Source organism: Carcharodon carcharias, chromosome 2 (genome assembly GCF_017639515.1).
Source record: "Carcharodon carcharias isolate sCarCar2 chromosome 2, sCarCar2.pri, whole genome shotgun sequence".
NCBI classification, from domain to species: Eukaryota; Metazoa; Chordata; class Chondrichthyes; order Lamniformes; family Lamnidae; genus Carcharodon; species Carcharodon carcharias.
This window is the reverse complement of record NC_054468.1, coordinates 120,270,121-120,294,840: the sequence shown is the minus strand read 5'-3', so window position 1 is coordinate 120,294,840 and position 24,720 is coordinate 120,270,121. Positions and strand designations below refer to the sequence as shown.

Below are 24,720 nucleotides of genomic sequence, written 5' to 3'. Positions count from 1 at the left end.
GGAAACTGTGAGCAGCTCGTTGTGCCATGTTTAGGATCTGCTCTTCCTCATATATATACACTTGGCGAGGACTATGGGCAGTGTATATGAGGGCTCGGCATTGATAGACATCTGTGTCATATTCAAATTCTACACATCTCCTTTTGTGTGTTCAGAGTTCCTCAAAGGTTATAATGAAATAACTAGATGAAATTAAACTGTTTACCTTAAATGTCACTCATGCAGGTCACTCTTCTAATGGTCACAACCCCGGGAGCAGATGAATTTAACACGGGTGTTGAATACGTTGTAGCTGTGAATCATCTTGTCACTGTCAATTTTCAGCGATATCTCTATTTTGCAGAAGTTATTCCAAATTCTTGATGCGTGTGTCTCTGGGGGATAATTGTAATGTTCCCAAGTGCTTCTAACTATTTTGAACCGCATGTCATAGGCCGGATCTGGGCATGTCACTTCCATTTCTGTCTTTTCGGGGATTTTGTTCTTGTTTTATTTTTTTACCATTATTATTGCTCCGATTGTAGGTACACGAATTATGTGACAATTTTTGCCATCGGTATATTAGCTGCTTGAAAGGGAAAATGCCCATCGACCTGGTTATTGATGAAAGAGAGGGTGGTTCAAAATCAGACAGCGAGGATATTACTAGATCATCATCTGTTAACATTACAGATCAGGTATGGAGCTCTTCAGTTGGATTTAACTAAATGCTAAACTAGATGCTTGCTGTGACTAAACGCCTCCTGGTTATTTGCATATTATCAAGATCTTTTAGATGAATTTCAGTCAAAAGGAATATTTTACATAAGCGCCTATTATGTGCTCATTAACGATCGTTCTTAGGTCGGAGCCTTGTAGAGTGGTGGTGGTTGGAAAGTTGACCCGTCTCTTGTCGCTTTTAATTTCGCTTATATGGGGTCTTTGTGTGTGTGTGGAAATTGTTGTCGGTGAGGGTAGAAGAAAAAGTACACGGAGCGTATTTTGAATGAAGCGGCCGGTCGCTTAGAGAAGGTGGTGTTCAAAGTGAGTGTGTGTGAGTGTGGGGGAGAAATCTTCCTCTCACACGGTGTAATTTTGCCTCTTGTCCTCTGCTTCATTAAAGACTAGCTTGTTCGGCTCCCCTGGCCGGTCGCCCGTACAGCTGGTGGGGCCGATGCTGTTTGAAATGAGGGGGACATGGCCCCTTCTGAGCACCCCCACCACCCAAAATAAAACTCCCCACAGGGTGGAATATGGCGACCGATGGCTTTACTCTTCTTGTGGAAAGTAGACGCTCGGGAAGGGGGTGGGTGCTCAGTAAAAACTTGCTCTGGGCTTCACCGAAGATTTGCCTGCTTGGATTTTCCCTGGGAGCGTTCATTTCCGTTGAGGGGAGCGGGCGAGAACCGGTGGAGGCGCCGGCCGCCCAGAGGCGCCCCGGATTCGGGCAGAATCTCTGAAAGAGAGTCGGTGCCGTGGGAAAGCAGCAATTCGTTAAGTCCAGCCGCCGCCGGTGGGGCTTCAGTTTTCTTTAGTACAAAAGGCAGACACTGAGGGGACTTGGAAGAGCAGCGATCAGACAGAATACATTACATTCATTACACTCCTTTTGTCAAAAGTGGAAAACACCGTTTGCCAGGCAGCCAACTGCTCGCTCTAGCTGCGTTTACACCAGCCTGGACATGATCCCAAACCAACCGCTTATTTTTCATTTTATTTCAATCAGGACCCTCCCCTACATGAGACAGGGCACCCACGCAAACTGTTAGCCTCCCCCCACCCCACCCCACCCCCTTCTCTCCCCATTTGGTGACATTCGAAAATAGATTTACAGAAAAGGGGCTGGGATGATGAGGGGGTGATAGATACACCGTTAAAGACACTTGCCCTGCTTTAAGCAAAGGAGAGGTGACGAGTTCATGAGATACGAGGTCAGATATTGCTCACAAAACGGTCCAAAAGGTGTGTTAAAATCACCCCACCATCAAGTCATTTACCTTGCCCCTTCCATATTTCATAGACAGCACGAGGGGAATGAATGGTACAGCCATGTCAGAATAATCGTATCATTAGAATGTGTTGAGACACATTATCATTTCTATCGAGAGGGACATTTAATTGAAAGTTCTTGTTGAGTAACATTCGCGCCGCTTCCAGGCGGAGTACACTTCGCTGCGGCTTCCTCGCATTAATCGAATCACGTGTAAAATAAGCGCTATTCCTCAACGAGTTATTTCGGATCGGCCCAGACTGCTACTTTAATGTGCTACATGAAAAAAAATGTGCACTGGCGGAATAACAAAGCCTCAAATTTTGCACCGAATTCCATTTTGAACAAGTGCGAATTTTCATTCCCACAATATGTTCAGTGAAAAATCTGTTGGCTGGAAAGCTGAGCAGGCGCAGAGTGGAAGGAGCTGTTTGCGAAAAAAAAAATACACGAATTGCTTAGGGCATGAGTGAAATCAACACGTTAATTGCCTCCAAAATGAAGATTTATACCTTTCTTCTTCAGTGAATCATTATTCATTTAATGTTCTTATTCTCCAGCCACAGCAGAAGTCAGGCTTATTTGTAATTGCGGTTTCGATTTCATCAGTGTTTGTTAAGGAAAGTTGATTAATTTTTTTTAAAAAAACTCTTACCCTGAGAAAAGTTTAAAGGCGGTCACTGTTCCCCTCCCATCGTTCCTTTTTTTATTTTCCTAAAACTTTCTAGTTTACATTTAGTTGTGATTGGTGACACTGGTCACCATCCCTAGATTATCCCACCTTATGTGTGGGATTTTTTTAAACATCTATTCTCGGGCAAAAAAATAATAATAATCTGATGAATTGAACTGAAAAATATGTTGTGTATTTACCAACAATGTCAAAAGACGGGGATGTATTTTGTTCCCGGTCTATACACAGTTTGACTTTTGGAAGGCACGGGTGGTCAGTTTTGTCCCAGTTTGGAACTTGCTTTACTCTTGACTTGTTCAGGCTGTCATTTTGTTGGGGTGGCTGCTCTGGACTCCCTGCTACAGCGGCGGGAAGGTAAAGTGAGGGGCTCCGCACTCGTCCCGAGTGTGACTGGCCCAGTTGGAGACCTTGCGAGTGAACCCCACCACCCCCCCCCCCCCCCCCGCCCCCGCCCTACCCCCAATAAACATTTGGTCCGTTAGGAATCGCGTGGAAAGAATGGGTGGAAAAGCAAAGGGAAGAGAATAGTTTGCGTCCAAACTATTATCAGTAGATGCTGCGGGATTTGTGCGTGAGGCTCTTGGACATTACCCTGAGCGCTTGGTGCGATTTGCCGTTTAGAAAGACAAACATGACTGGAAGCAGATTGCCGGAGTCTGGTGCAGTTTTTCATCCCTCTTATTCCAAACCAAAACTGTCACTGAGCGGAATAAAGCTCCCTTTAAGGTATATTTCCCCGTTTCTTTTGTTGGCCCTCGCCGATATTCCTCAGGCGTTATTGGTTACTTGTGAAGGCTCTTGGAAAGCTCACTCACATTACCCTTCTCCACATCACTCCGCTTTGCCCACAGACTTCCCGAGCTTATCAACAGCAGCGGAATCACACCATGCCCATCGTTACAATGACTGACATTGTCACATGACCCCATTGGCACTGTCACGTGACCCATGCCCATTGCTGCACGGACTGGCACTGTCACATGACCCCATTGGTACATTCATATGACCCCCCCACCATGCCCATTCTTACACTGACTGACATTGTCACATGACTAGCACTGTCACATGACTCCACTGGCATTGCTACATGACCCCACCTTGCTCATTGTTGCATGGACCGGCACTGTCGCTGTCACATGGCCCCATTGGCACTGACACATGACTCCCACCATGCCCAATGTCACATTGACTAGCATGCTGATATGCCACCGGGTCCTGCATGGGACTGGGCTTAGCCGCCACATGCCTGGTTAACAATATCTGTCGCCTGGGCTCCTCCGCTGTTCCCGCCAGGGCCGATTCCGTCTCTAATCGTATTCGCATACTTGTCCCTGGATTGTCCCGGGGTTTCCTGTCCTCGCTATATCATTTCACACGTGTACCTGGGCAGCGAGCTCCTGCTGGCGCCTGAACTCTTCACTCAACTTGCTGCCTTTGTATTTCTGGCCCGCTGTAACCTTTACAACAAAAGTTGGTGGCTTTTCGGAGAGCAGATACTTCATGTTACCGATTGCAGCGTTATGTGAACAGTACCTGCTAAAGATATTACCCGTTTCTAACCTTCATGCGAGAAAATAATCGCAAAACTAGACAGCAGAATAAATTTAAATAGGTCTTGTCAGTGAGCGACGGTTAGAATTCTTAACATTAATTTGTGATTTCATACACAAGTTGGATTTGAATATTTTTAGTGGAAAATTCAATTCCTATCATATAAACCACAAGAATAAAATTCACGTGGGACAAAACAAGGGCAACAAAGTTTGAGACTAAATTTGTACATTTAGCTAACGTTTAACACGTATATATAAATATATACATATATATGTTCGGGCTTTCCGTTTCTTTTTTTAATACAGTAAGCATGCTGGAGGTGTTGTGTAGTGATGTACTGCAGAGGGTGGTAAAGGATGCAGCAACCATGAAATTTAAGGTGTATGGAATTACGTGTCTCATACCATTGGGAACTAAACTTGTCAGAAGATTCTTTCTAAAGTGTCTTATCTAATGGAATGTTGGAATACTCGATATTATTTTAGGAATGAGAAAAATCTAAGTGGAGTTAAACGTCTCTCACTGTGAATTTATTTTTATAATGTGTGTTCATAGCTTTAGTGTTATAAATTAAGCAAAATTGTAATTAAGTTTTTTTTAAAACTTCGCATTAGCCAGGATTATTCTGTGGTAAAATATTCTAAAATTCTTGTGAATTGGAGTCTCAGCTTTGTCCAGAGACAACTAGCCACTGTTACAGACTAAATTCATTCAATTTGCTTTGATATTGATATTTGTTTCAGCAATGAGTTCTAGAATAAGTGTGGATTTGTAGCTTCTGGGCTTCATGACAAACTCCCAAGCTTAAATACCGTTACAAAATATCAGAGTCAAGTTTGCAGCAGCCCCTTTGTATGTTTCAAAGGGAAACACAAAATAATCCTCGTAAAAATATCTCATGTTTGATAACACATTCCAAACAGTTCTTGGCTGCATGTGCTCCATAATGTACCTTAGTTCCGGTGTTACGTGTATTCTGATTGAACACGTGCTTTCTACGTTTTCTTTGTTGTGTGATCCTTTTGTTTTTTGATTGCCTTTTGCAGAGTATTATTTTATTAAATTTAGTTAAATCATATTGCAAAAAGCTGTGACAGATCTCTCACTGTAAGGATCTTTGCCCATTATAGTTGGTAGAACAGCAGAGATCCATTAAATATCTAATTTTCTCTTGCTCCACACATTTTATAATTTTAATATAGAGGTTAATTGTGAAATTAATATACATTGCTCAGATAATCAGAATCCACGTTTCCTCTCAGAGTTATGCAAATTGTTTGCAGTATCTGTTGCTTTATCTTTAGGGTCCTTATGCTGTAGAGTTTGTGGAGTTTGTACAGGAGATGACTATTAACTGGAATATTTAAATACAAAAAAAACATATTGCTTTAGAGTTTATTTTTTAAAACTTTTTAATGTAACTTTTGGATATTATGTTGAGCAGTGAAAGTTAAAAAGTGTTATGACATATCAGGTGGTAAATTTTCGTCAACTGTTACTTTCAGATTGCAACAATTTCATAGACAGGCTTGTGAAGTGTTTAAAACTGTTGTTATGCTAGCAACATGTTTGTGTTCCAGATAGAGGGGAGCACAAGGGTCCTCATGTGATAGCATACTTAACGAGTGAGTGGACTTGAATGCGGAAGTCACAAAGGTGTTATATCTGGTACCTCCATTGTTTGACATGGTACTAACTTTATTTGAGGAATGGCTAACTAACGCTAGCTGACAAACATTTAGCATAAAAATGATTATAAATGAAGTAAATTCTGGACCTTTGTATTTTTGCACTTTGTCTTGGAAAAACATATTTGTATGTAATGCTTCAGCTCACATATGATAGTTGAGATTGGGTTCTCTCGATGCATGGATATTTCAGAAAGCATTTTTCAGCAATGATATGTTTGAACACAATTTCACAATGTTTGATATGTTTATGAGTTCCTGGATTGGGTGGTGGTGGTTCTCAGTTTAATTGAAACTTTGTTTCTGTGCAAGTGTGACTAAAGGCAAATGGGCTGAAGGTGTCACCTGGTTGGAGGGTGCAGTTCCTGATAATGGAAAAATTCTTTCATGTAAAAATGGTTAAGCTGATAATTTTACAACACTGTGGAGACCATAGCCATTGGATAAACAATGTTAGGTCATGTTATTATTTAGTCTGATGCAAAACTGATCTGTCTAATTCTCTGTTTTTTGTGGACATATGCATTACTTTATAACTGTCAACCTATTCTTCATTTTTTCATCCACATTCAGATGTTTTCTATGTGTGCACTACATCTCAGTATCCATTTCCACGCTTGTTTGGCTTTTCATTTTCTGTTGTGATCTGATAATATTCTGAGTTGAATGTACCTATCTTATTCATTCAATGGATGTAGGTGTTGTTGGCAAGCCCAGCATTTATTGCCCACCCCTAATTACCTGTGCAATGGTGGTGGTGAACTGCCTTCTTGAACTGCTGCAGTCTGTGTGGTTTTGGTGCACCTACAAGTGCTATGAGGAAGGGAGTTTAAGGATTTTTATCAAGCGACAGAGAAGGAATGATGATATAGTTCCAAGTCAGGATGATGTATGACTTGGAGGGAAGCTTGCAAGTGGTGGTGTTCCCATGCATCTGCTGCCCTTGTCCTAGTTGGTGGAAGTTGTGAGTTTGGTAAGTGTTCTTAAAGGAGTTTTGGTGAATTGTTGCAAAGCATCTTGTAGCCATGGAGTGACAGTGTTGCAGTGAGTGAATATTTAAGGTGATGGATTGGGGGGGAATTAAACAGGCTCCTGTGTCCTGGTTGATGTTGAGTTTCTTGAGTGTTGTTGGGAGCTGCACTCATCCAGGCAAGCAGAGAGTATTCCATCAAACTCTTGACTTATGCTTTGTAGATAGTGGACAGGGCTTTGGAAAGTCAGGAGGATTGTCACTCACTGCAAATTTTCTAGCCTCTGACTTTCTCTTGGAGCCACAATTTTTATCTGGCTGGCCCAGTTCAGCTTCTGGTCATTGGTAACACCCATAATGTTGATAATGGGGGATGCAGCGATGGTAATGCTGTTGAATGTCAAGGGGAGATGGTTAGATTCCCTCTTATTGGAGATGGTCATTGACTGGCACTTGTGTGGCACAAATGTTACTTTCCACTTATCAGCCCAAGCCTGAATGTTAACTAGATCTTGCTGCATGAGGTTTGAACTGCTTCAGTAACTGAGGAGTTGTAAATTAAATTGAACACTGCAAACATCATCAAGCATCCCCACTTCTCACCTTAAGATATAGGGATGGTCATTGATGAAGTAGCTGAAGATTCTTTGACCTAGGACAGTGCCCTAAGTAATGCCTTCAGTGACACCCTGAGGCTGAGATGATTGGCTGTTTTCCTTTGTGCTAGATATGACTCCAGCCAGTGGAGAGTTCTCTCCCCCCGCCACCCCCCCCCACCCCCCCCCCCCCCCCCCCCACCCCCTCATCTCATTCCCATTGACTCCAGTTTTGCCAGGGCTCCTTGATGCCACACTCAGTCAAATGCTACCTTGATGTCAAAGTCATGCACTCTCACCTCACCTCTGGAATTCAACTCCTTTGTTCATTTTGAACCAAGACTGTAATGAAATCTAGAACAAAGTGTTCCTGGCAGAACTCAAACAGAACATCAGCAAGCTTGTTATTGCTTAATAGCACTGTCCACAATATCTTCCATCACTTTGCTGATGATCAAAAGCAGACTGAAGGGATAGTAATTGGCCAGGTTGGATTTGTCCTGCTTTTTGTGGGCAGGACATACCTGGGCAATTTTCTGCATTGCTGGGTAGATTTCAGTGTCGTAGCTGGTACTGGAACAGCTTGTCTGAGGGTGCAGCTAGATCTGGAGCACAAGTCATCAGTACTACAGCTGGGATATTGTCAGGGCCCATAGCCATTGCAGTTGCCAGTCCCCTCAGCCATTTCTTGATATCACTTGGAATGAATCAAATAGCTGAGATCTGGCATCTGTGATGGTGGGGACCTCAGGAGGAGGCCAAGATGGATCATCTATCTACTTCTCTACTTATTTACTTCAAACCTTTGTGGGTGGTAACAAAATGGAGAAATTTCAATATGAGATTTTTAAAACAAAGTGTGTTAATTAGACAATGTGAGATGTTCCTTTTCTCTGTAGTTTGCAGTTACTTGTCGACTTTCTGAATTGGAAACATTTTGCCATCACTGTCACAGACCTGTTCTGTCTGTCCTGTCTGAATAGGTTAAAGCTCAGGCTGAAGTTTCTTATTAATAATCTTTGTCAACATGATTATTTTTGTGATAGATCGTGGAGGATAAACAATGTTTTTTTTAAAATTAACAATGCAAAGAAATATCCCTAACCCAAATAAAAATAGACTGTACCAATCTTTTAAAATTGGACATGTCACATTAAAGTTACTTCTCAATTTACTTCTTAATTTAAAATCTAGCTGGGAAGTAAGATAGAATGAATGAAATGTTCTGACAGAAGAGATTCTGGTTTCCTCAAAATTTACATAATTTTGTCTTTAAATTTTCATTTATTTATTACAAATTACATAACTTTAAAAAAACAAAATGTAAATGTTACCTTGTAGCTATCCTCACAGCTCTGTATGTGGCTCTGTGTGGAATAACATATATCTTATTGTTAGACTGGTTCTTATTTTTTGTTCAGTAGCCATTGTGGGCTATGGAAGTTCTATCAGTGGTCACCAATTATCAGGAAATTAAACAAGTTCAGAAGAGTCTATTTTGGTACAATTTTTATGTGGTCTAGGAAAAGGAGTAGCCTCTATGGGATAAACAGTCATTTCTCATTTCAGACATCCTTTCATTTTAAACTGACAGTACAGAACTGTAGCTTACTAAATGAAAGCTATTGATCCAAAATTTTAAACATTTATCTTGCATTATATTTTTCTGTATATGCTTTTGTTATTTGCTTGATCACTGATACTGTCTGTGTTTGAGTTCTTACTTTCAAAGGTTGAGCCTTTGTCCCCACATGACTTGCAACAATCTGGAATCTAAAAATAGTAAATCTGGGTCCTAAAAGTTTACCAAATGCTTTTAGAAATTCTCAGTTTGAGTCAGAAGGAGAGAGGAGTGGAATAATTGTCTGTTAATTAATCTAAATTGCATAATAAGCAATATACTAAGTTCCACCTCTTTCAGCATAAAAGATATTGAGGGAACAATGCGCAATGTTTGAAATTGTCTTAAATTTGATAATGGAGCATCAGTGAATTGTTATATTTATGAATGAAGGATAAAATAGAAAAGCTCTTGAAGTGTAATTACCGAAAAAGGACTGTGTTATGTTTTATAAAATGTATTCTCTGAAGCATTGTCCAGAAAACCAAGTTTTGCTCAACATTTCTACATTTGTCATACAGTGCAAAAGGTTGCACACAGCACAATGCTTCATGGTACACTGATCACATCTGGTTATTATCAGGTACATGTTGAAAATAGTGGGCGATAATTAAAATAACAGAAAGAGAAAAAACAATTTATGTTGTATATGTAAAGCTTACATAGCAGCATATGACAAGAAAAATAGCTTCAGGCTGCCTTTTGGAAAGTAATCTGCCCTAGAGAGCATACCATCCTAGAATATAGCTTTGACTAGCTCTAAAAGGGCTTGCTTCCAATAACCCAAAGCTCCTTTCTTAATATCCTGCTTTCATCCAATATGGTGTTTGAAAGCTCGTGTAAAATTTGTCTAATTTGGTAACAGAAATATAAGTATGTGGCATTGTAGCACATTTCTGAGCTGACTAAAACATAGCGGCTGGACAAAATCATAGTAACTTTTATGGCTAAACAAACACCTCCAGTCACTTACTAGTTAAGTATCTTAATCAATGGGGCTATAGCTTGTGCCTATCTGCACTGCATACCTCAACATGACAGAGCTTTCCCTACAGAATAGAAACACTTTCGTAAATACAATTTCTTTAACTGTTAGACGTCATTGGGTTACTTTTATTTGGCAGCAATTCAGTTTGTTTTGTATAGCGACAGTTAACAATGTACAAATTAAAAAGGTTATGAATCAGTGTTGCTGCCATAATGAACAGTGATTTTGATTTTTAACCATGTTGGTGGTAGATGTGAATTCTATTACACAATTAAAGTTGGCCAGGAAACAGGAACCACACAGTTGTATAGACCTTATTTGTACAGACTGAAGTTAAAGTGGAGAGTGGTATTTATTTATAGAGAACAGTTGTTTGAAAGGAGTTCTGTGCATTAGCTACAGCAATTGTATTTGGCCATATAAAGTGATGTGCAGAGATTTATAATGTTAAACTGTTTTTGGTGCCTTTCCTCTTATAGTTTAAAATTTTTGGTGCTTGTATTTATTTGCTTTGCAGAAGAATAAGTATCTGTGACAGTTTATGGTGTGAAACATTTCGCATGGTTTCTTCTAACTCATGTCAATAAAATTTGCAATATGTTTTATTTTGAAGTTTTACTTATTTTGACTTAGGGAATTGAATATATATATATATATAGAATAATTAAATTTCATCAGACACGCTAACACACAGCTTTCTACATGATTGTAGATAAAAGTGATAGAGTTTTAAAAATGCTGTCCTAAGACTGCTGATATAATCTTATCACAAAATAAACACATCATATTTTTACTGTGTAATTTATTCCCTGTGATTGTTTTTCAGTTTACAATACCAATTCAAATAAGTTACATACTAAAAGAAGAGCAAGGAGCAGGAGCAGGCCACTTGGCCCTTTGAGCTTGCTCCCGGTAACCTTTCACTCCATTGTTTATCAAGAATCTATCTACCTCTGCCTTGAAAATATTCAAAGACTTTGCTTTCACTGCCTTTTGAGGACAAAAGTTCCAAAGACTCTCTACCCTCTGAGAGAAAAAACATTCTTCTCGTCTTTATCTTAAATGGACGGCTCCTTATTTTTAAACAGTGACCCCTAGTTTTAGATTCTCCCACATGAGGAAACATCCTCTCCACACCCGCCCTGTCAATACCCCTCAGGATCTTATATATTTCAATCAAGTCACCTCTTGCACTTTTAAACTTCAGGGGACACTAGCCTAGCCTGTCCAATCTTTCCTCATAAGACAACTTGGTCTTCCTGGTATTGGTTTAGGAAACCTTCTCTGAACTGCTTCTAATGTATTTACATCTTTCCTTAAATAAGGAGGCGAATAATGTACATAGTGCTGCAGGTGTGGTCTCACTAATGCTCTGCACAACTGAAACATGACCTCCCTACTTTTATTTTCGATTTCCCTTGAAATAAACAATAGCATTCTATTAGCTTTCCTAATTACTTGCTGTACTTGTGTACTAGCATTTTGCGATTCATGCACTAGGACAGCAAGATCCATCTGCATCTCAGAGCTCTGTAATCTCTCAGCATTTAGATAAATGCTTCTTTTTTATTCTTCTTGCCAAAATGGACAATTTCACATTTTCCCACATAATACTCCATTTACCAGACATTTGCCCACTCACTTAGCCTACCTATGTCCCGCTGTAGCCTCCTTATGTCCTCTTCACAACTTACTTTCCTACCTATCTTTGTATCGTCAACAAATTTAGCAATGATTCCTCCGGTCCCTTCATCCAAGTAATTTATATAGATTGTAAAAGGCTGAAGTCCCAGCACTGATCCCTGTGGCGCACCACTTGACACACCCAGCCAATGAGAAAATGACCCAATTATGCCTACCCTCTGTTTCCTGTTAGCTAACCAATCTTCTACCCATGCCAATATATTACCCTCCATACCATGAGCTTTTATTTTCCGCAATAAGCTTTGATGTGGCACCTTATCAAATGCCTTCTCGAAATCTAACTCCAGTACATCCACTGGTTCCCCCTTATCCACAGCATATGTTACTCCTTCAAAGAAATCCAATAAATTGGTTAAACATGATTTCCCTTTCACAAAACCACATTGGCTACACCTGATTACCTTGATTTTTTTCTAAGTGCCCTGCCGTAACATCTTTAGTAATAGCTTCTAACATTTTCCCTCTGACAGATGTTAGGCTAACTAGCCTGTAGTTTCCTGCTTTCCGTCTCCCTCCCTTTTTGAATAAAGGATTTACATTTGCTATTTTCCAATCTAATGGCACCTCCCCCAAATCTAGGAAATTTTGGAAAATTAAAACCAATGCATCAACTATTTCACTAGCCACTTCTTTTAAGACCCCAGGATGAAGTCCCTCAGGATCCAGGGATTTGTCAGCTTGCAGCTCCAACAGTTTGCCAAGTACCGCTTCTCTGGTGATTGTAATTTTCTTGAGTTCCTCCCTTCCATTTCCTGATTTATGGCTATTTCTGAGATGTTACTTATATCCTCTATATTGAAGACCAATGCAAAAGACTGGCTCAATTCACCTGCCATCTCTTTATTTTCCATTATTAATTCCCCAGACTCATTTTCTATAGGAACAACACTCACTTTGTTAACTCTTTTCTTAATTAAGTATCTATAGAAACTCTTACTGTCTGTCTTTATATTACTAGCTAGCTTTCTCTGGTACTCTAAATTTTTCTTTTTTTTTTTACTCTTTTTGTCATTCTTTGCTGTTCTTTTGTTTTTATTCATTCATGGGATGTGGGCGTCACTGGCTGGGCCAGCATTTATTGTCCATCCCTAGTTGCCCTTGAGAAGGTGGTAGTGAGCTGCCTTCTTGAACCGCTGCAGTCCATGTGGTGTAGGTACACCCACTGTGCTGTTAGGGAGGGAGTGCCAGGATTTTGACCCAGCGACAGTGAAGGAACACCAAGTCAGGATGGTGAATGACTTGGAGGGGATCTTCCAGATGGTGGTGTTTATATTCTGTCCAATCCTCTGACCTGCCACCCATCTTTGCGCAATTATATGCTTTTTCTTTAAATATGATACTGTCTTTAACTTTTTTAGTTAACCATAGATGGTGGCCGTCCCCTTGGAAGTTTTCTTTCTTGTCAGAATGTATCTATTCTGTATATTCTGAAATATCCCTTTAAATGTTGAGGCCCCTTTTTCCATTTTTCTGGGCAACGAAAAGATCATGAGAGTAATATGCCAATTTTAATATATCTGAACTCATTATATTTGATCCTTAATTTGAATTAGAACTAAGGTGTTCAGCTATTAAAATAACATAGCATATAGACTCTGTTAGCTTATAATTTGCTTATTAAATGTAGCATTATGATTGGTATATTATACAGACAAAGGGGGAGGCAAACAAATGTTATATTGTGGGGGAGGCAGCAGCTTTGTCACTGGATTTTTAGACCGGGGGTAATGCTCTGGGGACCAGGGTTCGAATCCCACCCAGCAGGTGGGGAAATTTGAATTGGACAAAAATCTTGAATTAAAAGTCTAATGATGACCATAAAACCACTGTTGGTTGTCATAAGAACCCATCTGGTTCACTAGTGTCCTTTAGGGAAGGAAATCTGCAGTCCTTACCTGGTCTGGCCTATGCATGACTCCAGACCCACAGCAATGTGGTTGACTCTTAAATGCCCTCTGAACAAGGGCAGTTAGGGTTGGGCAATAAATGCTGGCCTAGCCAGCGAAGCCCACATCCAATGAATGAATAAAAAATACTACTAACATGGTCTCAGGGAATTAAAAGCTTTCCATGAAATACAAAATATGTGGCAAATCATGTAGCATGAAAAAAATAAATTGCTGGAAATTCTAGAAAGCAGAAAGCAATAAAGCATTTTTCTTCTCACATTCACATTATCACAGAACTCATTTTGGTTTTTTTTTCAATTCAAACCCAGTACAGCTACAGGTAGAGTAACATAAATGGAACCATATAAAACAGGGCCTATCACTAAATCATGATACTCACTTTCCGTGTATAAACATAATTAATCATCTTGATTTGCAAAATTTTATCTTGTTCTCTTTTGGTTTGTCGAATTGTCGGTTAATGATGGAGATTTGGCTTGGAGAATCAATAGTCTATTGGTGATAACTGAAAGGGACAGCCCATGCAATACGACATGTATCAAATCAGCTTATATACTGTAGATCCAATACTTTTCTGCTTAATGGACATATTCATGAATTGGCTATAGATGATTCATAAGGTGTGCATGTTAATTTTAACTTTCATATCATAAACCTTCATTGAGCCATGTAATATTGAACTACACTTATCAAAGCACATCACCCTTTGGTTAATGCAACTTCAGTAGGGAACTCTGAGTGTGAGAGTTGTGTGTGTGTATACATGTAGGATTATTATGTTACATGATTTTGAAACCAGTGTCATTGAGTGATAAGGTCTTAATGTTTTATTTGCAGTATATATTATGCATATTTTAAGTTAACAATCTGATCCAGTCCAGTTCAAATAAATGTTATTGTATCTGCTCCCTCGACTATCTCCCCTTCCAACTCCTGATTATTCAACTGCTTGTCCTTGCCTCTAAGCCCACTGACCTTGTTTTTGGCTCCATCTGCATGGGAATTGTTCCCACCATTTTCAAACCTACCACCTGTATTCTTCCTCAAGAAAATAAAACAACCACTCAGCTCAGACTAGTTGTGCTGAGTGACCTTATTCCTTGTTATATGTTTCCAATTCTTAGTAATTCTCTCTCAGCATTGAAACACCTCCTCAAACCCTATCTTTGTGACCAAGCTTGTAATTATCTTGCCTAATTCTTTTCTCTTCCTCCTTCCGTACTGTATCATTCTATGAGTCTGCTGTTGTTTTGCATCCATTTCTTTTCTTTGAATTGCCTTGGGGAACTATCTGTCATGCTATTGTGAAATCCATGCAATTTTAATAACTGATAATACTATAGAAATAAGCACAACAACATCCTCTGTTATTCAGATTAACAAAAGGTGGGAAATGGCATTCCACAAGGATCAATGCTGGGACCACTGCTGTCCACCTTTTACCTAAAGAACCTGAACTCAGCAATTTCAAATCATGCAATTATGCAGATGACACCAAAGTGGAGGGGGGGGGGGTGCAATTAATACAGGGAACAAGTGTGACAAAATACGAGAAAACATCAACACTTGCAGAATGGGCATGTAATTGGCAAATTAACTTCAACTTCAATATAGATAAGTATGTGACAGAGGAAATAAAGGGGTCATATGCTCCTTGGAAAGTAAGTGTCTATATGGGGTTGAGGAACAGAGGGAACAAGGGGACACAAATCTATAAAATTAGCGACACAGGCTAATAAGGCCAAAAAAAGCCATAAAAAAAAACAAACAGGGCACTAGGATGGTATTGAAAACTAGAGATATTAGATTAAGCTTGTACAGAAGCTTACTAGACAACACTTGGAATACTGTGATGAGTTCTGGTCTCCATATTTTAGAAAGAATATAGAGGCACTGAAGAGGGTGCAAAAAGAATATATCAGAACAGAGGTTATAGCTATCAGGAACAATTGAGCATGCTGTGGTTGTTTTCTCTGGAAAGGATAAGATTGAGGGGTATCCAAATGGGGGCCTTCAAAATTATGAAAGAGATTTGATAGACTAGATATAGAGATGTTTCCATTTGTGGGGAATCCAAAATTAGAGGCCATGAGTATATGAAAGTCACTAATAAATCCAATAGGGAATTCAGGAAAAACTTATTTTCACAAGATTGGTGTGAATGTGGGACTCTATCACAAGGAGCAGCTGTGGCGAATAGTACAGGCACATTTAAGGGGAAGCTGGATGAGTACAGTGGGGGAGGGAGGAAGGGATAGAAGTAAATGTTGATGGGTTTGGGTGAAGTAGAGTGGGAGGAGGCTGGTTTACAGCATAAGTGTCAGTATGGACCAGTTGGGGCGAATGTCCTGTTTCTGTGCTGTAAATACTTTGTAACCCTGAGATATGTTAAACAGCTAAGGCACTGATTTTACTTTCTGCGCGTTAGAAGGATTTGTCATTTTTAAGAAATGATTTGCATTTTATACACAGGACTTCATGTACAATGAGTTACACAATCAGTTTAATTGTGAAAACAAAATGAGGCAGCCATTTTGTAAACAGCATAAGTCCTACAAATAGCAATGAAGTGAATACCGTGTCTATTTTTGGTGGTGTTGGTTACAGGGTGAAATATTGGCCAGAAATATCAGGAGAATTCCTTGCTCTTCTTTGAGTACTGCTATGTTATATTTAACATCCACCTAAACTAGTGGAACGGCTCAGCAGGAAATTAGTTGTCTGAAGGACAGCAACTCTGACAATGCAGCATTCCTTCAGTACTGCACTTTAAATATCAATGTAAATGATGCGCTTAAGCCTTGGAATGGGGCTTGAAGCCACCACCTTCAGAGTCATAGGGGAGAAGTCCTTCCAGCCGAACCAAAAGTGTAATCCTTATAGCTGGTTTTAGGTGTGATTTTAAAAAAAATCTTTCTTTTTTGAGTTGGAAATCCATCAGTACACTGGCTGGAGGTTAACACAGCAGTGATGTCTGTAAATTAATACTTTGTCACTCAATGGTATTCTAAATGATTATAGCATATCATTCCTTGGTTTGGCATCCCATCCGTTATGTTGACTTCACACCCAGCAATAGCTTCCAGCACTGGCTCTGCCACAATTTGCAGGGTTTGTGGGAAGACACATTATTTATAAGGGTGGGTTGGGCCCATCTATTTATCACTGTTGGAACCTTCAACTTGTGGTTGCCCAGAGTTTTCCCATCAAACACTGGCTATGTTCTCCTGGGATTCCCGTGCAAGGAGACTGATTTACAAAATTAAATAAAAATAAATTTTAAGTGTCTCCTCTGGAGGCTGAATGCCTTCACTCATCCCAGATATGGGCACCGTTGGTATTCAGGGTTCCCTCCCAGCCTAGTGAGAACCCATGGCCCGATGGGACCTTCCTCATTAGCTCTCCTTCCTGTCTGTCATTTTTCTTACAATGATTGGTCAGGGAGTCCACCATTTACAAAGTAGCTTGGAATATCTTGGAAAAGGTGGAGACTCAACCCCTAGACTGTCTGTGTGGCGATTCTACTCGCCCGCCCCTGGAGTTATGGAGGGAATTTGGCTGAATCCCTAAGAAAGTTTGGCTATTTGTTCTGGTTAAAATAGTCTGCCAAGTATCACCAGGCTGGGCCTATGTTTTCTAGAGTTTAGAAGAATGAGAGGGGATCTCACTGAAGCATATAATATTTTTAGAGGGTTTGGCAGTGTAGATGCTGAGAGACTGTTTCCCCCGGCTGGAAAGTCTAGGAGGCAGTCTCAGGATAAGGGGTCGCTCATTTAGGACTGAGAGGAGGAGAAATTTCTTTAGCCAGAGGGCTGTGAATGTTTGGAATCTCTATCCAAGAGGAGTTGTGGATGCTCCGTCATTGAGCATATTCAAGACTGAGATTGAGAGTTTTTTGAGCATTAAGGAAATTAAGGGATATTGGGATTGGGCAGCAAAGTGGAGTTCATATTGAAGATCAACCATGATCTTATTGAATGACACAGCAGGCTTGAGGGGCCAAATGGCCTATTCCTGCTCCTATTTTTATGTTCTTGCTTCATACATGAAGAGTGACTTGGCCAAGGTCTTGGAATATAGCCAGTATGAATGAAAATGCCCATTTCTGTAGAGGGCAGAAACAAATTCTAGGTGAAGCTAGTTATATAATTTTAGTTAAAGGTGTAATAATGTTGGTAGAAAATATGAAGAATCATTCATGCATGTTGAGCACTCCTGAGTTTTTATTTCCAACCACACATGAATTTAACATGAGTGAAAATCATCCGTTTTGCTTGTTATGGCCCTGTGAATTTGTGGAATATTCTTTAGCTGTACAGCCAATTGAAGAACAAAGATTTTATTCCAGGTGCCACTTGGTTTATGGGGTTAAAATGAACCTAGTCTGGCTGATGGGAATGGGATGGTTCAGTTCAGATACCCCAATTTACACCTCATTACACCCCAATTTTATGCTCCATTAACGTCAATGGATTTGGTTAGAATTAGCCCCATTGTTAGTGAGGAGGAAGAGTTAAAAGTTATCACCACGGCAGTGAAAGAAGTGCCTAAAACTCATTAAATCTCTGAGCTGATGATCCATTTAGTCTACTAAGTCTGTCTGTAGGCTTCACTCGTGGATGATGACATAGCTAACTAACAAGTTGCAGGCATAACAGTTCTCATACCTATATCTGTAATTCACCCTGCTGACTTGTATCATGGCCAGGGATCTCCTTTTCTGATGATTGTTTGGACTCAATGCATTCAGAGTGTTGCGCTGACTCTCAAGCGAGGTTATTGCTCAGACATGAATGTCAACTCACTGTTCTGGTTCTGCTCCACATATGGCATCTCAACATGATGCCTACTGATCTTGGAATCTCTTATGGTTGCCCAAAACAGTTCTCCACCAAAGGTGGAACAGACCATGTTGGAATTTCATCTTGGAATTTTCAACCACAAAAACCTCCAAAGCAACAGGCAAGTATTCATGAGGGATGCTGCACTGTGGCTTGGCATGTGTAACTGAGGTCACAACTGCAAATACCACTGGAATTGCCACAAGTTCTGTGTCAGAATTGAATACATCTAATCAATGATCTGGTGTTGGATATGTTGGACTCTCCCCATGCATCTCATTGTCCAATGCAGTCAGTGTGCATGTTACAAATAACCTCCTCATTGCAAAACATGCCCATACAATCCAGGGAGTGGTCCTCAGCATGCTGAAGTCCCACCTTATACTAACTGGCCCCATACCAACTCCTGTCCTTGGCAGCTCTGTGCTATCAGTGCCTCTCACTATACTTTCTCCTCACGATCACTCTCTGCAGCAGTATGTTACCAGTAGTGCCACTTACTTCATCGGGGATAGACACCTGCTGCTCAGCTGAGTGGGGTTCCTCAGGTGTACCTGAGGGCATTTTCTGTACTTAATCACATTAATTATTAATTAATGTATTTTATTGCAAGCACCAATATAAACTTTTGTAGCATTAGTGTATGTGAACATGTTAATACAAGGAATTATGCACATTATTGTGATTAACATGTTATGCACCAATGGTTTTCCACATTTCTGCAATAACCTCATTCCCAACACTTTGTAGGTCCTCTGATCCAGAAAAAAAGCTGTCACTTCCTGTGGTGGAGAGTCATTTCACACAGAGGGCTCAGCACCTGTTAAAAAAACCTTGCATTTCCATAGCACCTTTCACAACCATTGGATGTCTCAAAGCACTTTACAGCAAATGAAGCACTTTTGAAGTGTAGTCACTGTTATAATGTAGGAAACGCAGCAGCCAATTTGCACATAGCAAGCTCCCACAAACAGCAATGAGATAATGACCACATGGTCTGTTTTTGTGATGTTGATTGAGAAATAAATATTGGTCAGGGCACTGGGGAGAACACAACTGCTCTCCTTCAAAATAATACCATGGGATCTTTTACATCCACCTGAGCAGGCAGATGGGGCCTCAGTTTAACATCTTATCAAAAAGACAGCACCTCTGACAGTGCAGCACTCCCTCAGGAGTACCGGCCCTGGAAGGAGACTAGAACCCAGAACCTTGTGACTCTGGCTCAGAAGTGAAGGTGCATGCCAACTGTGCCATGACTGACATCACATCTTTCAGCACAAAAGCACTGGTACCTGCAACTTGCCTTGTAACATCCTCACTTCAGAGTAAGGAAGTTTGTGGGTTCGGATCTCATTCCAGGGAATTGTGCACTAAATCCAGGCCGACACTTCCTGCACAGTACTGAGGGAGCGTTGCACTGTTGCATATGTCATCTTTCAGGTTATATGTTTAAACTGAGGCCACATCTACCCTCTCAGTTGGCAGTTAATGATTCTGGGGCATTATTTGGAAGAAGAGCAGTGGAGTTCTCTAAAGTGTGCTGGTCAATATTTATCTACTAACCAAAATCACAAAAACAGATGATCTAATCATTGTTACAGTGCTGTTTGTGGGATCTTGCTGTGTGCAAGTTGGGAATTGTCTTTTGCACTCCCTACATTGCAATAACTGTCCTTCAAAAGTACTTCATTGACTGTAAAGCACTTTGGTAGTACTTGAGGTTGTGAAGGGTGTTATTGAAATGTTAACCATTAGATTTTACCCAGCAAAATCCCTTCCTGTGGTACTTCCTCTTCTTCTGTCATGGCATGCATATGATTTGCATAACCGCATTATTTTTACTTCTAGTACCATTCTTCATCCTTGCCAACATTACTTTGAATCTTGGCAACATTTTTTGTTGCATATTTCTTTAGCATCTACAGCTTTCTTTTCATGTTCATATATGTCGTCTGCTGTTTCTACTTTGCAGCAAGGTCCCTGTCTTTCCATGTCCTGCAACTTCAGCCTGGTCCTCCCAAGTAGTTGCTCACTCCTTGTGCGAGACTCTTGATGTCTAGTCTCAGAGCTGAAGGATATCCTCTCCTACCCAAATTCTGTTTCACGTTTCGTAATAACTTAAGAGGGTATCATCATCACATGCAGGACTTTATCAGTAAATCAAGGGTTTTACGACTTGTCACCATTTTCCAACAGAATTGTACTGAAACAACTGCAATAACAAACCTTACTGACATGTATATTGGTAGTTGGCCAGGTAGCTGTTTGTTAAGTGTTAAAGGGTCATTATTGGAGGTACATCTTGATTAGTTGCTACTTTACTAACAGTTGTAAAACCATATTCTCGGGAAGTGCATGTTTCAAAACCACATTTCCCATGATGTTGGGGGGGCGGGGGGCTACAAACTATATTACGAAACAAGCACCTCTCATGTTTTTATTCAAAGGGGAAAATCTCAGCCCGAGTTATTTTATTGCCTTGCCCTGCTGAGACTCAAACACTTGCCATTTTAACTTGCATCGTTAAAAGAAGAAATGGACAAAGTGACAATTACTGGCTGATTGAATAAATAAAAGAAAATGCTTAAGTGCTGAATATTTTAAGGGTTTTAAGAGGAATAAAATGTATCATTTTCAGTATCAAGTTATATGCATTTGACTGTTGGAAAGAGCTTAATTAAATTGTATTTATAATCTCTATGTAATTGCATTTTTATTTTAATTCCTTTTTAGGCTTCTGATTTTTCTAATGGCCTTTTGAGTGAATTTTTCAGAGTTGCGCTTTACCTTTTCTGACTGTAATTTGTATCTGTCTCCTGCTCCCGGCTCCTTCCCTCCCTTCCTTCTTTTCTTTTCCATAATCTTTCTCCAAATTGGCATTCACATCTGGACTGTCTTCTTCAATGATGAACCTTAGCCCTTTCAGCCAGCATACACACTATCGATGCAAATCCTGGGGTGATTCGTTTCCAATCACCTTTTCCCACCCCCGCTCATTTCACTGCCTCCAAAACCACGTGAAGGGAGGTCACATGGCGTTACTTGAACTTAAATGCCGTGACAGAGAGCATACAGCGGAGAATCAGGCCATTCAGTCTACTGAGTCCACGCCGGTGTTTACATACCGCACAGCGGACTCCTCCCCATCTGCTAATCCTTTCTCCCGTATCTAGCTTCTCCTAAAACGCATCTATGCTTTATTCACTGGGGGAATCTTAAGTGTGACTGCAAATCACGACTGCATTTCAGTCGCTACAGCAGTCCAGTCACAAGTGTAAATCGCAAGTAATGGTCTTAAATCAAAAGTGGGTAGAATGGAGCAATTAGTGTGAAACAATTTGTTGAATATGTAATATTAGCGCAGGAAGTTAAGCTACAAATAATATGCGCTGCAAGTGGGGTCCAGGTGCCCAGCAGTAAAGCATTCCAAGACCAAAACGCTTTACAGAGTAAAATCGTTTGATTTAATGGGGGGGAAACCGCACTGGTTCGATGCTGAGAAAGACTTGGATGTAGTCGATCTACAGACCCATTTATTTGATGCATTTTCTTGCTCATTGGGTATTTGTGCTTGTTTACACTGCAATGCAGAAGCTGGATCGAAAGTTGATTGTGTTGCATCTTTTAAAAATACAGGGCTTTCTTTTGCCATTTTGCAATTCAGGCAGGGCAGAAACCCGGCGTAACTTTGGACAGGAGCTTGATTCCTTTTTTTTGGGGGGGGGAGGGGAGAACATAATTTGTTTTACAAAACACTCTATTTGTACGGAGATAACAGCTTCCTTCAGTATCTCTGCCCTGTGCTTTGTACCGCGAACCAGCGGAAAAGTTAGAGGTTTCAGAACTGAATTATATTCTCTCTCTCTCCCCTTTAGCTTTCTGGTCTCTCAGTGATGGGGAGGCTGATAGGTCCCAGTACAAATCTCCTCTTTCCATTTGTACCGGTATCAGAATGAGATTCATTGTTTCTCTATTCAAAAGAGGTTAAGGTTTGCTGAAATGTTACAAATGTTTTTAATACCATTGATTCAGTGGAGTTTCATTGTTGCAGAATTACATTAATAAAGTTGCAATGACCACAGCAGTTGTCAAGGGAAGAATGGAAAGCTGCGTTTATTTTTTTTCAACTTTAATTACACTTAGTCGAAACTGGACAATGAAAGATTGGTTAGATTTTTAATCTGACTATCCAGCAATCAGTTTGTTGTGGAACGCTCCAGTTTAAACCACTGCTCACTTCGCACGTAGAGAAGAGATGCAAACATTTTGACCATTTTTAAGAACACATTAGAGAGTGACTGTAGCAGAAATTGTAATAAGCTGAGATGGAGTCCAACATCTCTTGCATGGTCGCCTGTATAATGTGGAGATAGCTGTGTGAAAAGGGGGGTGTCCAGCATCTAAGACCCAACACAATGAAAATGCAATGAATCGGAATGCCTCACAGATCATAGCGGAATCGGAATTTCCAGCGAGGAAAATCTTTTCATGGTGAATTAAGTGGTGGAAGAGAAAAATAGTGATGAAAAAAGGTATGCTTAGTTTCACAAATGCTGAACTGGGAGCTCAGTGGTGGAAGATTTAAGAACCTTAGTGAAGGCTATGAAGAATAGAACGTGGAAAATTGAATTTACTAAACAATTAAGCATTGAATTAGCCTGCATCCAGTATTGGAGAGAGAGAGAAAAGGAGGGGGGGAGGGGAAAGGAGTAGGAAGAGACAAATAAATCGGAGCAGCTCATTAAGGGATAGTGAATATGTCAGCCCAGTTGTGTGGCATAGGATAGTTGCCAGTGAATCATTGCACAGTTCTTTTAAGCAACCTTTTCTGAAGTCATACACTTAATCTGGTTAATAAAAGCTTTTCTGCTGAGACCAGTCTGTTTCTCCATATTTTCCCATATTATACACAGCTTTTCTATTAATTACAAGTTGTATTGCCAATCAACAAGAGTAGTAAGGGACAAAATAAATGGAATGAGAGTGCCCTGGAGATGTCACTTCTAGGATCTGATGTATCCTGGAACTCCCCTGGGTCTCTGCAACCTCCCACATGCCTTGCTAGTCTTTTGTTCAATTACAGTTAATGCAATAGTTTGCCATTTTCTCCTTCTAATTATATTTTCAAGTGGGATTTGTAGCACATAAAAAAACATCCTTTTACATGTTGAAGCACCAGGGCTTTGTGTCTCGTATTGTCAGTCCCCTGAGTGCTGTACTATTCTTTCTACAGAGCTCTGAATAAACAAGTCCCCCTTTTAAAACCTGCGATGGTGCAAGCTGACAATAAATACTTTAACCCTGCACACACTGAATATGTGTTTGAGATTACAGCAAGCAGCTTATTTTCAATTGCTTTCAGCATCCAATTGTTCAGAGCTATTTTTGCCACCTGTTAATTTTTCATTTTATAATTAGTGTTTTTTTTTTAAAAAAGAGTGCTGGAGCATTTGTTGGCCACTTGTAAAATAAAAAGTGAACATCGTGTTCAGTGATCAAACATTCCATGAAGTATTAAGTTAAGATTCTTGAATCTGCAGGAGCAGCAAATAAAAGCCTCCCCTTTGTTACAACAGCATTTGATATATAATAACATTGTTATCAGCTCCCCTTTCCATCTAGCACAAATAGAGTTTGTCCCCACAGCAAGCAGAAGACTATGTATGAACCTGGGTCAGTATTTTAAACCCCATACTCCCTGACTAACGAGATTTTAGGAAGCCAGTGCCCAGGTTTATGAATGCTGGTAAACACATACAAAAACGCGCAGAAGTAAAAAACAAGACTGGCAAGATAGTTTCTCTCTCTGCGAGTTGGCCTCAAGCAGACTTCTGGATTTGTGGGCAGATAGAAATCTTGCCTAGAATGATTTTTATCTCTGCTGATAGGCTTTTCTATGAGTATATATTAGAATTTTTTTAAAAAAGAGTAAAGCAGAAGTGATTCCTGGTCCCTTCAGGATTAAGATTCTGAAAATAAGCAACAGTTCTTAACAAAAAAAAATCCTGATGTGTACAAAGGCCTCTTACTTGAATGGGTTGTATTTGGGTTTAATTCCAGTGGGGGGTTCTGGAAATTGGTGCTAAGCACACATATGTGCACACTATCATTCCATTAGCTTAAAATTTAAATTTATTCCTCAGAGCCCTAACATTTCACATCGGTGGAAATCAGAGCAGTTT

The 24,720-nt window shown here is 40.1% G+C and overlaps 1 protein-coding gene across 8 annotated transcripts in view; it reads left to right on the top strand.

Annotated features, from left to right (window-relative positions):
* Window positions 1-24,720, top strand: part of meis1a (Meis homeobox 1 a) — a 223,435-nt gene that overhangs the window by 9,028 nt on the left and 189,687 nt on the right. For all 8 annotated transcript variants that reach the window (XM_041212834.1, XM_041212845.1, XM_041212817.1 and 5 more), the window contains one exon: window positions 525-677. In XM_041212834.1, the coding sequence (XP_041068768.1) occupies window positions 525-677 (153 nt within the window). The remainder of the gene's footprint in view (window positions 1-524; window positions 678-24,720) is intronic.